Below are 14,816 nucleotides of genomic sequence, written 5' to 3' on the forward strand. Positions count from 1 at the left end.
ACCAATCAATTATACATCTATGATACACACAATCACTCACATGGGAGGGGCACAGCATGATGGCCCTCTTAGCTGACACCACTGTGCATGACCCAATTTTAGCCAAGCATTAGACAGGTAGTCTCACATTTCACTCTAGAATACCTTAGTATATAGAGGAGTTTATGGACAACTCAATGACTGCAATGATCCCAGGTCTTGTGGCTGCAAAACAAGCCCAAATCATCCCCCCTTCCACCACTGTGCTTGAAACTTGGTATGAGGTGTTTGTGCTGATATGCTGTCCAAAGGACATTGTTCAGGAAGTCTTGTGGTTTCTTCATTTTTTTAATATACATCTGAATGCCCCAGACCAGCAAACTGCTAAAACTTTGGCTTTTATAGCAGTAGTCATACTTGATGATGATCAGTTAATCAAGGAAATTTATATTTTATCAATTTTGACAACCTGCAATGTGAATATTATTTTTTATGAAAAAAAGAAAAAGCCTGAATATAAGACTATCCTATTAATTCACATGTAAACTATTTTTTCATATTTAATAAAAATTATGATTGAGAAAAATGCATTTTTTGTTTTTATTTACTTTTATTTGCTAACCTGCCCCCAGATATGCCTTATGCCCCCTATATGCCACTCTGCCCTCCAGATATGCCTTATACCCCCCCTATATGCCACTCTGCCTCCCTGATATTCCTTTTAACCCCCTATATGCCACTCTGCCTCCCTGATATTACTTTAATGCCCTAAATGCCACTCTGCCTCAAAAAATATGCCTTATACCCCCCTATACGCCACTCTACCACCCTGATATTTATTTTAACCCCCTATATGCCACTTTGCCTCCATGATATTTCTTTTAACCCCCTATATGCCACTTTGCCTCCAGAAAGCCCTTATACCCCCCCCCCGATGCTTGCAGACAACCTCCGCTGCTTCTGCCGGCACTTTCGCCGGGGCTTCTATGACTGAGCACTGGAAGGTCATGTGATGCCACAATGCGACACCCACTGGCTGCCAGAGAGGAGGATCTAGGTCTCCTGCAGTGCTGCGGCGGGATCTGGATCTTAGTCTTGTAGTTAGACCTCTATTTGAGTCGATGACCTCGAATATAAGACGGTGGTTATTTTTCAGTGCATTTACGGTAAATAATTTTGAGGAATTTAATATATTTATTAAAGAAATTAGTATGTATTTTGAATAAAAAATGTAAATATGATTGAAATGTATTATGCAAATTCAGCCTAAATCCTGACTTCTGGTACCCTGAACTTGTCTAGCTATTCATCATTCCTGACTTCTGGTGCTCCGACCTTGGCTTGTTCTTGACCTCACTTCCGACTCATCCTTGTTGTCCTGCCTGATATTGTGTCTATTACTACGCTTAGTGTGACAGTATTACATTTAAATAAAAGCATGTTTGTTTTACTTTTCGGCTGAAATGTTTTTTTTCTTTATTCCTCGATGGCGCCTATACTGCTCATATACTGGCACCAATAGGAATTGATTTCTGAAGCTCCTTCTCTACCCACTCTTTTTGTGAGTGTAACTACAACAACAACACAATATATATTCTCAACACACAGTGTACAGTATGATCTTTTTCTTTTTTATATGATTGATACCTGCAAAGTGAAAAATCAGGTCAATATTTACGTTTTAACACTTTAATGAACAGAGTACACAAGGCCAATTGTATTTATGAATTATAATTATTTAAGCAGTTACATTTACTATATAGGTATCTGTATTGACAGATACAGTTGTTTTAATTCTGGTGACAATCTTAAGAATTAGGTATGAAAGTAGCAATGATCCAGAATGTGGTCTTTTTTTCCCTCAGAGATCATCCATCAGCTGCAGAAAAGCAATTTAAGCTTTAAGTTCACTTCTGTTATCCTTATATGACCTGCACACCTGAAGGTTCATCTCATCTCAAGTGACAGTCAGGGTAGTTGTAGTGTTTGCTCTAAGACAATTAAAGAACAATGACTAAGCCTGTGGGTTCCATAGCTGTCATCTATGCTGCTGAGCATTCCAAATTAATGTTTACACAAATGTTTCTCGTAGTACAATAGTGACTTTTAATGTCAATCAAACTGCAGATATTTCATTGTCCTTAGGAACAAAATATAAACATTGAAAATGGGATATAGGATTAAATTCGGTTTATTGTAGACAAGACATCAACTGCAAGTCTGTTAATGCATATTCACAACCTAATGGTCTCTGGACGCATAATGTATGGTGTGTCTATTGTAGCCTTTATCAAAATATTTTTGTCTCAGAAAAAAAGCATATTTACCTGGTTTCTTGACAATAGCAGCTGGTTATAAAATACAGAATAATTAACAAACCTTATAGCGACATATTTAACATAGAAATGTTATCATTTATCAAGGGCATAAAATAATGTCTCCGTCACATGAAAGGATCCTTAACAATTATGTAATTTATGTTTTATTAAAAAAAAAAAAAAAATATATATATATATATAGATAGATATACAAAATACACACTGTAAATACACATAAATATATCATCAAATAAATGTGTATGATCAGTAGTGTCAAAAGAACTGAAGGATGGCAGAACATTTTAATACAGCTCACAAAATACACTTTCATCATTAACCCTGTGAGTGCTGGAAGTCGACGCACATTTTTCAAATTGAGAGATCAGGACAATATTTTGTTTTTGCTATTGTTAGATTTCAGTGAAAACTATATAAAGGAAACTGTTTCTTTAAGCTATTCATTGATTAACGTAAACCATTTGTCTGATTACACAATACAGTAGTAAAACATTAAAAACTAAACCAAATAGTTGACTTGTGCATTCGGATTCATTCTGATCTTGCATTTCCTTGCTGTCTTTTGTCTTTTCTCTTCTTTGCCTTCTGCTGCTACTCCAAAAAGTCTTAATTCTTCATCTACTTCTCTGAGGACAACGAGACATCACTTCTGCAAATTGGCAGACAAGGACATGGCCTCCGATTGACTTTCACAAAATGGTCATCAGAGGATATGCCCAGAAGCTCCTCCATTTGGCAAAAGTTCACCTGAGGTCACGTCCCCGTCCCATTGTCTACAGAGACGAGGATGAAAAACAAAGAGTTTTTGGAGCAGAGGACAAAAATAGAAGAGAAAAGACACAAGAAAGATGACAATATAAGAAGCAGAGCTGGGCTGCTTGGAGATAAGAAAGCTGAGAAGGTAGACAACATTTAGAGAGAGCTTGAAAGTGAATGAGAGTGTGTAAGTAAGTGAAAGAGCATGAGAGATTGAATGAGGGTGAATGACAACAAATTTAATCTCCAAATGTAAAAAGCCCGCAATTTTTATCCCAAATTAATTGGCATAAAACAGAATCCATTGTCTGCAAACAAATTAACTAAAAAATTTTGGTCCATTTGTACAATTCTAACAAAAAGTAAAAGTTTTGCAAACAAAATAACTTTCTTGAAATCTCACACCCTCCTTAGTAAGTGTATTTATAGATCTAGCTGCATATTGGGTAGTGTAGCATGTGGCCGTTGATTGCATATACCTGACGTTGTGCGTTGCTGCACACATACAGCTGTAGGCCGCACCTACCTCATCAGGGAGGGCTGCCCTTTCATTGCCTGTCCGGCCTGGTGAAGGAGTGGAAAGTCAGCGGTTTTAATAGCGTTGAATCTGTCTCATTGAGCCTTAGATTTCTAGTCTGTTTCTTAAGTCAGTGTTGAAATGTTCCAGATAAATTTGATAAAACAACACCCCAATATGTGTTCAACAACATCTCTCGAGTACAGTGATACCCCACATGCATGGTTTTGACTGCTGTTTGGTGTTAAAAGGACACATTTGGGAAGTGCGCTTTTTTCTCCCTATTTTGGTCAGTCTGTGCCTATGCCCTATCTTTGAGCCCAGCCACTCCAATTTACCGCATCAAACCATTCATTTTTTTAAATTAGACACCCCTTGGGTATCTGAAATGTTTATTTTTTTAATTTTTCCATGTCAGGATTTTTGGGAAGATACAGCGCTAATTTTAGCACTTGCTCATAATAATATATATATATTTTTTTTATTCTTTTTTTCCTTTTTTTTTACATTTTGCTGGAACTGGATAGTTCCTCTGATGCATAATAATTTTTAAATGTTACCATTTTTTTTAAGCTTTTTTTTTTTTTTAAATCATTATTATTATTATTATTTTTAATATTTTACTAATCACATATTGATTAGAAAGCTGGGCTCTATTGACTTGTATGGTTGAATGCAGTACCTGTATTCAACCTGCAAGTGAAGCCAAAGTTCTTTAGAGAGTCTGGAGACCATCTAGCGAACTTTTTCAACTTTATTATTTTTTTTACACGGTGTTAAGGAGTTAAATTGCAATTAGTGTCTGTGTATAAACAGTCAATGAGTTTGTTACCTCTCACATGGATGTACTGAGCCATGGGGAGCATTTTGAATTGTCAAAAGACCTGCTTAACAAGGTAATGGAACTTTATTAAGATGGAAAAGGATATCAAAGATATCCAAAGCCTTGAAAATGACAGTCAGTACTGTTAAGTCACTTATTAAGAAGTGGAATACTCAAGGATCTCTTGATAAAAAGCCAAGGTCAGGTAGACCAAGAAAGGTTTCAGCTACAACTGGCAGAAGAATTGTTCAGGATACAAAAAAAAAACCACAGGTAACCTCAGGAGAAATACATGCTGCTCTGGAAAAAGATGGTGTGGTTGTTTCAAGGAGCACAATATGACGAGACTTATGGCACACTGTAATTTGGGGTGACGAGAGCAAAAAATAGCTTTATGGTCACAACCATAAGGGCTAAGTTTGGAGAGGGGTCAACAAGGCCTATACCAAAAAGAATACCATCCACACTGTGAGGCAGGGTGGGGGCTCACTGATGTTTTGGACTCTGAAGGCACAAGGAATCTTGTGAAAATTGATGGCAAGATGAATGCAGCATGTTATCAGAAAATAGTGGCAGACAATTTGCATCCTATCACACAAAATCTGCACATGGGAGGCTCTTGGACATTCCAGCATGACAATGACCGCAAGTGCAAGGCCAAGTTGACCCTCCAGTGGTTACAGCAGAAAAAAAAGTGAAGGTTCTGGAGTGGTCATCACAATCTCCTGACCTTAATTTCATCGAGACACTCTGGGGAGATCTCAAACGTCCGGTTCATGCAAGAGGACCAAAGACTTTGCATGACTTGGAGGCATTTTACTATGACGAATGGGCAGCTATACCACCTGCAAGAATTTGGGTGCTCATAGACAACTATTACAAAAAAAATGCACCCGGTCATTGATGCTAAAGGGCAGGGCCAGCCGAAGACTTAACGCCGCCTGGGGCGAAGTTTAAAATGCCGCCCCCCGCCGACGCCGGGGGGGGCGGCATTATCTACCCCCCCCACCGGTACTTACCCTTAAACAGTCCTGCGGCGAGTCTCCCTGTGCTGCCACGGTGCCGGCTTGTAATGCTGAGCGCCGGAAATTCACGTCACTTCCGGCGCTCTGCATTACAAGCCGGCACCGAGACAGAACAGGGAAACTCGCCGCAGAGGAGAGAGAGAGGGGCTCCGAGCGGGTAAGCGAAAACCACTCGGTGCCCCTCTCTCTCTCCTCCGCTCCAAAAAAACCCCCAAAAAACCGCTTGGGGCGGCAAAGTGCCCCAGTCGGCTCCATTGTAGGGCCGGCCCTGCTAAAGGGGGCAAAACACAGTATTTAGAACTTAGGGTATGCAAACTTTTGAACAGGGGTCATTTCATTTTTTTCTTTGTTTCCATGTTTTGAGTTTTGCCTGCTCACTCATGTTTTTTTTAAATGGTACATATGTAACCAATTTTCCAGTATGCAATCTTTTGATCACAACTGTATACTATACACATATTAATTAGTATGGAGATATAGTATTAAGCGGCACAGAATGAAATTACTTAAGGCCAGGCGCGGCAGGGCCGGATTGACTTAGGGGCTGATGGACCTGCAGCTCCAGGCCCCTACCTTAAAATAGCGGCCGCATTAACGCAGGGCATAAGGGCCACCTACCCCTTAAGCCCGCCGCAACTGCGACCGAGTCCGCCACTCTAAGGGGGCGGGAAGCCCCCACCAGGGCCGGCCTTACGGGTGTCCGGCCGCACAGGGTTTAAATTAAAACATCAGGGGTTTTTTTTGTTGTTTTTTTTTTTTTTTACTTTATTTAACATCCTCCATGTTGAATAAAGTTTTTTTTAACTTTATTTAACATGGAGGATATTAAATAAAGTTAAAAAAAACCCCCAATGTTTTAATTTAAGCCCTGTGCGGCCGCAGACCCCTAAGGCCGGCCCTGGTGGGGCTTCCCGGCCCCTTAGAGTGGCGGACCCGGTCGCAGTTGCGGCGGGCTTAAGGGGCCCTGCGTTAATGCGGCCGTAGAGGCCGCATAGGCTCAGTCAGTCCGGTCCTGACTGGGCCTATTTTAAGGTAGAGCTGCAGCTCCATCAGCCCCTAAGTCAATCCGGCCCTGCCGCGGGCCCGGTCGCAGTTGCTGCTTGCTCCGGCAACAAGGTAAGTAGGGTGGGGGGGGGTAGATAGTGAGAGGGGGTACATAGTGAGAAGGGGCAGATAAGATGGTGAAAAGGGGTAGTGTGAATGCGTATGAGAATGAATGAATAAATGTGTGGATGAATTGTGTGAATGATTTGTGAGACTGCATTAATGAATGTGTTAATGATTTGTGTGAATGAGTGAGTAAATGCAAAGATGGTACATGAAGGGTGGGCTTTAACAATAAATAAATAAAAATGGGCTGCTCAGGCTTAAATGCCCGGGCCTATTTTTTGTCCCAGTCCGGGCCTGCTTAAGGCTATATTTAAAATATTATTATCCGACATCTTTTTATGCGTCTTCTATTCAGTTGTGCATTTTTACTTTTATTTTGTATTAGATGTATGAAATATATGTCTCTTGTTCCATGATAAAGTATTCTTTCTAATGCAACGAATAACAGAATAGGGTGAAAAAGTTAAAAAGTAAAAATAAAGACTGCAAATGTGGATGCTAAAACTACACATTTAGAAAAATGAAATTATAATACATCTCAAATCTTAGATCAGTAAATCTAAAATCAATTTAACTCCTGCCTCATTTTATTTCTTTCTATAGTGAATTGTTTTACCATTGTATTATGTAATGGCATCCACATGACTATTTCTGTATAAAATATTGCTATAGCTTTTTTTATACAAAAAATCTCTAACATATCTTACATCTATAGTACAGTCTTTTAGCAAATCTGTTTCACTTACTTGAAAACATTGAAACTAATAAAATGTACCTTCTTTCTATTAGAGGCAATGTATTTAGTAAAATTATATCACCCCGAGGTTATGAATAGGATGTAGCCTAGTTTATGATAAAAGTAAGTGTCCATAGCAGGACCACATCAGTAACAAGCCCTATAGAACTACATGGTGCATATAGGGCATTTACTGGAATAGTTCCTTATGGCAAGCTGTTGGTTGGGCCTCCTTTTGAACTCTGAGCTAGAGAGTTATTAGCTACCCCAACTCGCTATGACACTCCATCTTCTGTTACCATTCTACCTAATTTCCTTCCCACCCAGAGCTATTCATAACCCTGCATGTTCTCGCCAAACCTGATATAAATAGCCCAATCACACAGCTAACCCTGTCTCACATCAGTAGCTGGGAAATTAATGAAAACCATGCAAAAGGAAAGGATTGTTAAATATCTGGTTGTAAATGATTTGTAAGATCAGAAACAGTATGGGTTTAATGCAGGGAAATCTTGTCATACTAATGTTATTTATTTTTTTGAGTAAGAATATACCGTATTTGCTCGATTATAAGACGACCTCCCAAAATCTGAATATTAATTTAGGAAAAAAAAGATAAAGCCTGAATATAAGACGACCCTATAGGAAAAAAGTTTTACTAGTAAATGTTAATTCATGTAAACTATTTTTTTTAAAATAAAATCTATGATGCCCCATGATATGCCTTTTAACCCTCTATATGCCACTGTGCCCCATGATATGCCTTATACCCCTATGTGCCACTGTGCCTCCAGAAATGCCTTATACCCCTATATGCCACTCTGGCATTTAGGGGGTTAAAAGGCATATTATGGGGCAGAGTGGCGTATAAGGCATTTCAGGAGGCAGAGTGGCGTATAGAGGGTTAAAAGGCATTTCTGTAGGCAGAGTGGCATAAAGGGGGTTAAAATGCATATCTGGAGGCAGAGTGGCATTAAGGGGTTAAAAGGTATATCTTAAAGCGCTCTGCCTACAAAAATGCCTTATGCTCACCACCCCCCCAAAAAAACCCAAAAAACTTACCGGTGCGTCTGACTTCCTCTTGTGTAGTCAGGGCAGCGGGTGGACGTCTACGCTGCAACTGGAAGGAGGTGCGGTTAGCAGCGGGGGTTGTCTGCGTCCATCGCGCATACACCTTCCGACTGTCAGAGAGAATTCATTGCAGCAGTGCGGGGAACTCTGATCTCTGACAGCTGGGGAAGGTCTGGAAGTAAGGGGCCTAGCCCAACCCCTGAAAAAACATACCATTTTCCCTCAGCCACCAAACTTTAAAGTTGGCACAATGCAGTCAGGCAGGTAAAGTTCTCCTGGCATATGCCAAACCCAAATTGGCCCATCAGGCCAAACAGGCCAGTGGAAGCGCACTTTATACCACTAAATCCAAAACTTGACATTGTACTTGACATCATATCCGGCACAGAGCTGACAGGCAGATACATAGAACATGACTGCACCGCAGACCTGCAAGCAGACTGACAGACTCAGAGGCCAGGGAAAAGAAGGTGAGTGGATTAACACACATACAAAAAGATGAATTCGGGCATGCTGGGGGAGGGTATGAAAGGGAAATAATGCTGGGTATAGAGATGGGAGGTGATTTTTGTGCAATGTGGTGATAATGATCAGAGATGCAAATCATGGTGGGGAGGAATATTATGATGATGATGTGGTAGGAGATATGAATATGGTGGTTGGGGTAAGACTCATATAAATTCTGATGTGTGATGATGGTCAAGGGCAGCTTTACACATACACGCATACATGTACACACACACGTACATACTCACACAAATAATGCTGTGTAAAAAAGTACAGCCTCTTTGAATTCTATGGTTTTACATATCAGGACATGATGACAATCGTCTTTTCCTTAGCATGTCTAAAAATAGTTAAATACAACCTCAGATGAACTTATTATACATTACATGACATATTATGCCGTGTCATGATTATTGAATAAAAAGAAGCCATGTGTGAAAAACATACACCATTACTGCTTCCATATAAATTAAGATGCTAAGTAGCAGAGAGGTGCTGCTTATCAATGCTAATGATCTTAGAGAAGCAGTTGTTGTTGCCTATCAACCTGGAAAGGTTTACAAGGCCATTTCAAAACAATTTAAAGTCCACCATTCTACAGTGAGAAAGATTATTTAAAAGCGGAAAACATTTGCCAATGTTGCCAATGAAGACAGTTGCCAATCTTCCCAAGAGTAAATGTCCCAGCAAATTCACCCCAAGAGTTACATCTCAGAATCTACAGTTCATGACAATACATATAGAAAAAGACACACAACACGAAGAATCTACTAATCTCCCTAGTCCCTTCCACATACAACCTACCAGCCTACCTATAGTTGCTCATATGGACCTTTAACTCCTGGACAGGGCCGGACTGGCCCACCGGGATACCGGGAAATTTCCCGGTGGGCCGGGCGGTCCGTGGGCCGCTCCGCCTGATCGTGCGGCCGTAAGTGTTGTAAAATCGTAAGACAGCCGCTAAGCGGCTGCGAGGAAGCTTCAAAGCGGCCATTGCGCGGCCGCCAGTCTGCCTCCACTGGCCACTGATGAAATTAAAGCGGTTGGTGTGCACACAACGCGCCACCCAATGGCCTTTCCTCTGCTCTTTGTCCCACCCCACAAAAGGGGTGGGACGAAGGCCATTGGGCGGCGCGTTGCGCGCACACCAACCGCTTTAATTTCATCAGTGGCCAGTGGAGGAGGGCTGATGGTGCCACATCTCTTTGTCCCACCCCACAACACGTTCAACACAGCCGCTGTGGTGAGCGGCTGCAGCGTAAAGGCTGAGCCTCCACCAGCTACTAATGAAATGAAAATGGCTGGTGTGCACACCAATGGCCTTGCCGCTGCTCTTCGTCCCACCCCACAAAAGGGGTGGGACGAAGGCCATTGGGCGGCGCATTGCGTGACGGCCGCGAAGTGGCCGCTTTGAATTTTGCTTGCAGTCGCTCAGCGGCTGTCTTACGCTGCAGCAGCACAGCGGCTGTGTGGAACGTGTTGTTGGGAGGGTCGAAGAGCTGCGGCACGGCCATTGGGCGGCGCGGTGACACTCAAGGGGGCGGGCTCAGCCTCACAGAAGTAAGTGTTCCTTACAGAAGGATTGTCACGTCGTCAAGGAGATCAAGAGAGCAGGACAAAAAAACCCACAAAAATGTAAGTACCGGCAGTATTACCAAAATATAGTTATGGGTTAAAGGGGAAAGCAGACCCATATTCAAGGGAGGGGGGTTTGCCTTCATTAAATGTTAAAATTAAATAATACAAAAGGAGGGGTTGGCTGGGGGGTAATACACATGGCAGTGGGGGGCATCAATAATAGACAAGTGTGCTTCACAAAAGTGTTAGGGGCATCAAGGGAGGGGGTTAGCTGGGGTATCACATAAATCAATGGTGGGGGTAATAAATGCACAAAGGGAGCAATACCCAAGGTTGTGTTGTGAGGGGAAGACAGTAATTAATACTAAAGGGGGACCTGGCTGGGGCATCAATACATAAGGGGATTAATGACAGGGGGAGTTCATGGCAAAGCAGTGTAGAACATACATGTTTTATGCTTCAGTGTGGCAGAGGCTGTCTGGGTGTCGGTGTGCACTGTACTTACTGTAGAAATAAATGGATTTATTTAATGTTTACTTATCCAGAGATAAAACGCCCTCCTGAATTTGTAATCACTTCAGAGGACAAAACTTTCTAGGCCCAGAAATGAGTGAGAGGAAAAGTAAAGGTATTGTGTTATTTACTGTTATTTTAATCTGCATATTTTATCACAAAGGATTAATCACAGAAACTTGAATGGTGGTTGGGATCTTCAGAGTGAAACCCAATTTAGTTGTAAGGACTAATTTCGTTATTCCTGTTGGTTTCACAGTCCTTCCCCATTAAGAGAGGACCTTTTACATAAACATACTGGCACCACTTGCACCATGAACTGTGTGCATTAAAAAAAAATAATAATAATAATGTATCTGGGATGAGGTATTCATTGGATGATGCAGTGCTAGAACAGTTGTGGTGGTTAATAATGTATCTGGGATGAGGTATTCATTGGATGATGCAGTGCTAGAACAGTTGTGGTGGTATTAATAGCCAAAAGTTTCTTACAAGAATATCATGAAAAATAATGTGATCACTGTTTTGTTCCACTGAATAAAATGGAACTTTTTCATCAGTAGCAAATGTTTTGATTCCATTATGTCTAATGTATTTCATTTATAACTTTTAACACTTGCTTTCTGGCATTTTAATACAAATAATGTGACAAAAATAATGTTTTAAAGCTCTTTGTATGGCAAATAGTGTGACTCGGGTATGTATAAGGGGTGCTTGAGGGTATAAGCGCTCGACCGCGAGATAAACTATATGGGGCCGGTCTCCAAATGTTTCCAGGGCTGCTTTTCAGTCCCAGTCCGGCCCTGCTCCTGGAGCAGGGAGACCAATGGTCTGTACGAGCGACTCGATTGGTCAGCGGCAGGGAGCTCCTCTGCCAGAAAAGGCAAAAGATTCCCCCTTTTCACAAAAAAGAATACATAGGTTGATAACCCAAATAAAATATTGATGCCGAAACAAAGAAACCCTCCATTTAAAAAATATGTAGAGGAAGTGTTTTTATGTACGCTGTACTTTTATATTTGGGGAAATATAGGTTTTTATACCTAGTTCTCCTTATTCTAAAAAATAAAAGAATCCTGAAGGAAAAGAGCTGTGTGGATCCTTTGCTGCCTGGGGAAGGAGTCCTTTCGTGTACACCCCAAGTGGGCACCCTGAGTTGTTTATATAGAGCCTGTTCATGGCTCTATTTCATGTGAGTTTATTCTATACCCCATTAATATCAAAACTGGATTTGTGGGTTACACTATGATCTCTCTCTGTGTCTCAATTTACAGGGCTAAAAGAGAGGCCTAAACCACATTCCATGCAAGTATATATATATATATATATATATATATATATATATATGCACACTATGGTTGTGTTTTGCAGACTGTTTAGAAAATGATTTTGTAAAATTTTAGCTCAGATATTTTATTAGGAGATTTGCAAGTTTATGTGCCTGCTTATCATCTACTATGAAACAGATTTCTGTGTTTTAAAGAACATTTTCTTAAAGTAAACCTGAAAATGGTTAATTTTACACTTATTAAAATATTATATGGACTATACTGGCACTATCCCAGATAGTCCCACGTTCCAACCCATTGCATGATGTCCTGGGCTACAGTGATATTAAGAACTGTGTTTTCATATGCTTAACATAACATATGAGGCTGGTATTTAGTTATTACCAGGTCTAGTTTTTATTCCCAGTCCAGCCCTGTGTATATGTGGGTGTTTATATATTGTGAACTAGAATAATTTTATTAGATCTGTATAAAGCTAAATATATCCTTTAAACACTACTTCAACCTTCCAGTGCGTTATAAATACTGTTTCACACACTCTTTCAATAGCAAGCACTATTTTCACAGCCTCAGCCCTTGGTATGTGTCATAAATATAGAAAACAATAAAGAGATGAGCATTGTAGAAACTGAGCAGGAATTTACAACAACTTGTTATAGTGTTAACAATATAACACTTCAGAGTGGTTTTCTGATTTAACGGGTCTTGAATCTTTTATTTAAGGCTATGTAAGGATCTGACAGTTTTATTTTATAAGAGAAAGATGACAGCCAATTTTACAACCACGTCTACACTGAGAAAATGCAATTTTGGCTCCATTGTAGGATACTTAATTTCGCTAAAATTAAACATGTCTCAACTGGAAATTATTGGAGAGAATTATTTCAGAGAAGATTGAGCAATACATTGCATTAAAAAGTTTTTAAACATGAAACTAAGAGGAACATCTTACAGTTTTACAATAATTCCTGTTCTGATTTTTTTAGGGTTTTTTGGTACAGAAATATTCTCAATGAATGCAAATACACCCACTTGGCTTCTCACACCTGAATTTTTTAACTCAGCTGTGCCAAACTGAGTCTTTTCTACTTAACAGTATTTAACCTTTATCTTCTGTTCAATATGATTATAATTGGATCTGCTGACCTTTATTAATAAATTGTATTCTAATTGAGAAAATACTGCAAATTCATACATGAATATATATATATATCTATTGCAACCCTTATATCACACATTAAGACTCCAGAATCCCAACAACCAAAACAGTTTTTACAAGCATGATTTAGATCTTGCTCATTTAGTCTACCTACGCAGACAATGTTTGTTTTTTCATGGATTCATTTCTTTTAAAATTATGCACATTTTTTAATAAAATAATGTTAAGTAATAATTATACATAGATCGTACAAAAATCAAAAATATATTGAAGTACTTTTATTTACTGGTTTCAAAGTATATATTTTTTCAATGTGACATGCAGGCGCTCACATTTTCTTAAACCTGTCCACAAAAGTATACGTTTTTAAAAGGCAGATTACCCTATTTTTCAAGGGTCACTTTTATAAAGCGATTTCCCCAGAGAGGTCTTCAAATATACAGGATTTTTCATATACACTGCAGTTTGCTTACAATGTCTTAAACAGAATAGATGCTACTAATGAATGGGAAAAAACAACTTTTATATTCAACAACATTCCCCTATTACATAAACACCCCATATACAAAACAGTTTTTTCTAATGTTTTTGTCTTTTGGAAGGAACATCTAATCAAGGTACCCTTTTTTAAAAAAATGTATTATATTAATTTTCTACTACTTTTTACTGCTTTTTACTGCTCAGAGTTATTTGCAACATAAGAGATCCATGGTATCTCTGCATACCTCAGGTCAAAAAAAAGGTAAAAAAAAAAGGGAGTATTGTTTTATGGATGCTTTTATGGAGTCACATATAACGTGTGTCTAAATAGGAATTTACACTGTGTATATTATCAACATTTGTTATTGACTAATTTCAGTAATTTAGTCAGATAATTATAATAATTTTATTATTTCTTCTATTCTGTGCAGATTTTTTTAGAGAACTTCTGAAAAATGCAGAGAAGTCACTAAATAACATTTTTGTGAGGACGTATGGAATGCTGTACATGCATAACTCCGAAGTTTTCCAGGATTTATTTATTGAGTTAAGACGTTACTACACAGGAGGCAACATCAATCTGGAAGAAATACTAAATGATTTTTGGACCCGTCTGCTAGAGCGCATGTTTCAGTTTATTAATCCACGCCACCATTTCTCTGAAGACTACCTTGAATGTGTAGGCAAATACCTTGATCAGCTGAAGCTTTTTGGAGATTTACCTAGAAAACTTAAAACTCAAGTGATAAAAGCTCTCATTGCGGCACGAACGTTTGTTCAAGGTCTGTCAGTGGGTCGAGATGTAGTAAACAAAGTATCCAAGGTAATCAAAATTTCCTGCTTTTTCCCATTCATTTAATAATAGAAAACGTTTGGATACACATATTTTAGCTTTGTTTTTATGTAATAATATAATGATGCAATATACATCATTGTT

At 39.4% G+C, this 14,816-nt stretch overlaps 1 protein-coding gene across 1 annotated transcript in view; it reads left to right on the plus strand.

Annotated features, from left to right (window-relative positions):
* LOC149299892 (glypican-6-like) overlaps positions 1-14,816 on the plus strand; it is a 248,546-nt gene that overhangs the window by 94,969 nt on the left and 138,761 nt on the right. The window contains exon 3 of the mRNA XM_089485848.1: positions 14,311-14,702. Within this exon, the coding sequence (XP_089341974.1) occupies positions 14,311-14,702 (392 nt within the window). The remainder of the gene's footprint in view (positions 1-14,310; positions 14,703-14,816) is intronic.

The sequence above is a fragment of the Sceloporus occidentalis genome, unplaced genomic scaffold (assembly GCF_023333645.1).
Source record: "Sceloporus occidentalis isolate IW3139 unplaced genomic scaffold, rSceOcc1.0.p SCAF_27, whole genome shotgun sequence".
Taxonomy (NCBI): domain Eukaryota; kingdom Metazoa; phylum Chordata; class Lepidosauria; order Squamata; family Phrynosomatidae; genus Sceloporus; species Sceloporus occidentalis.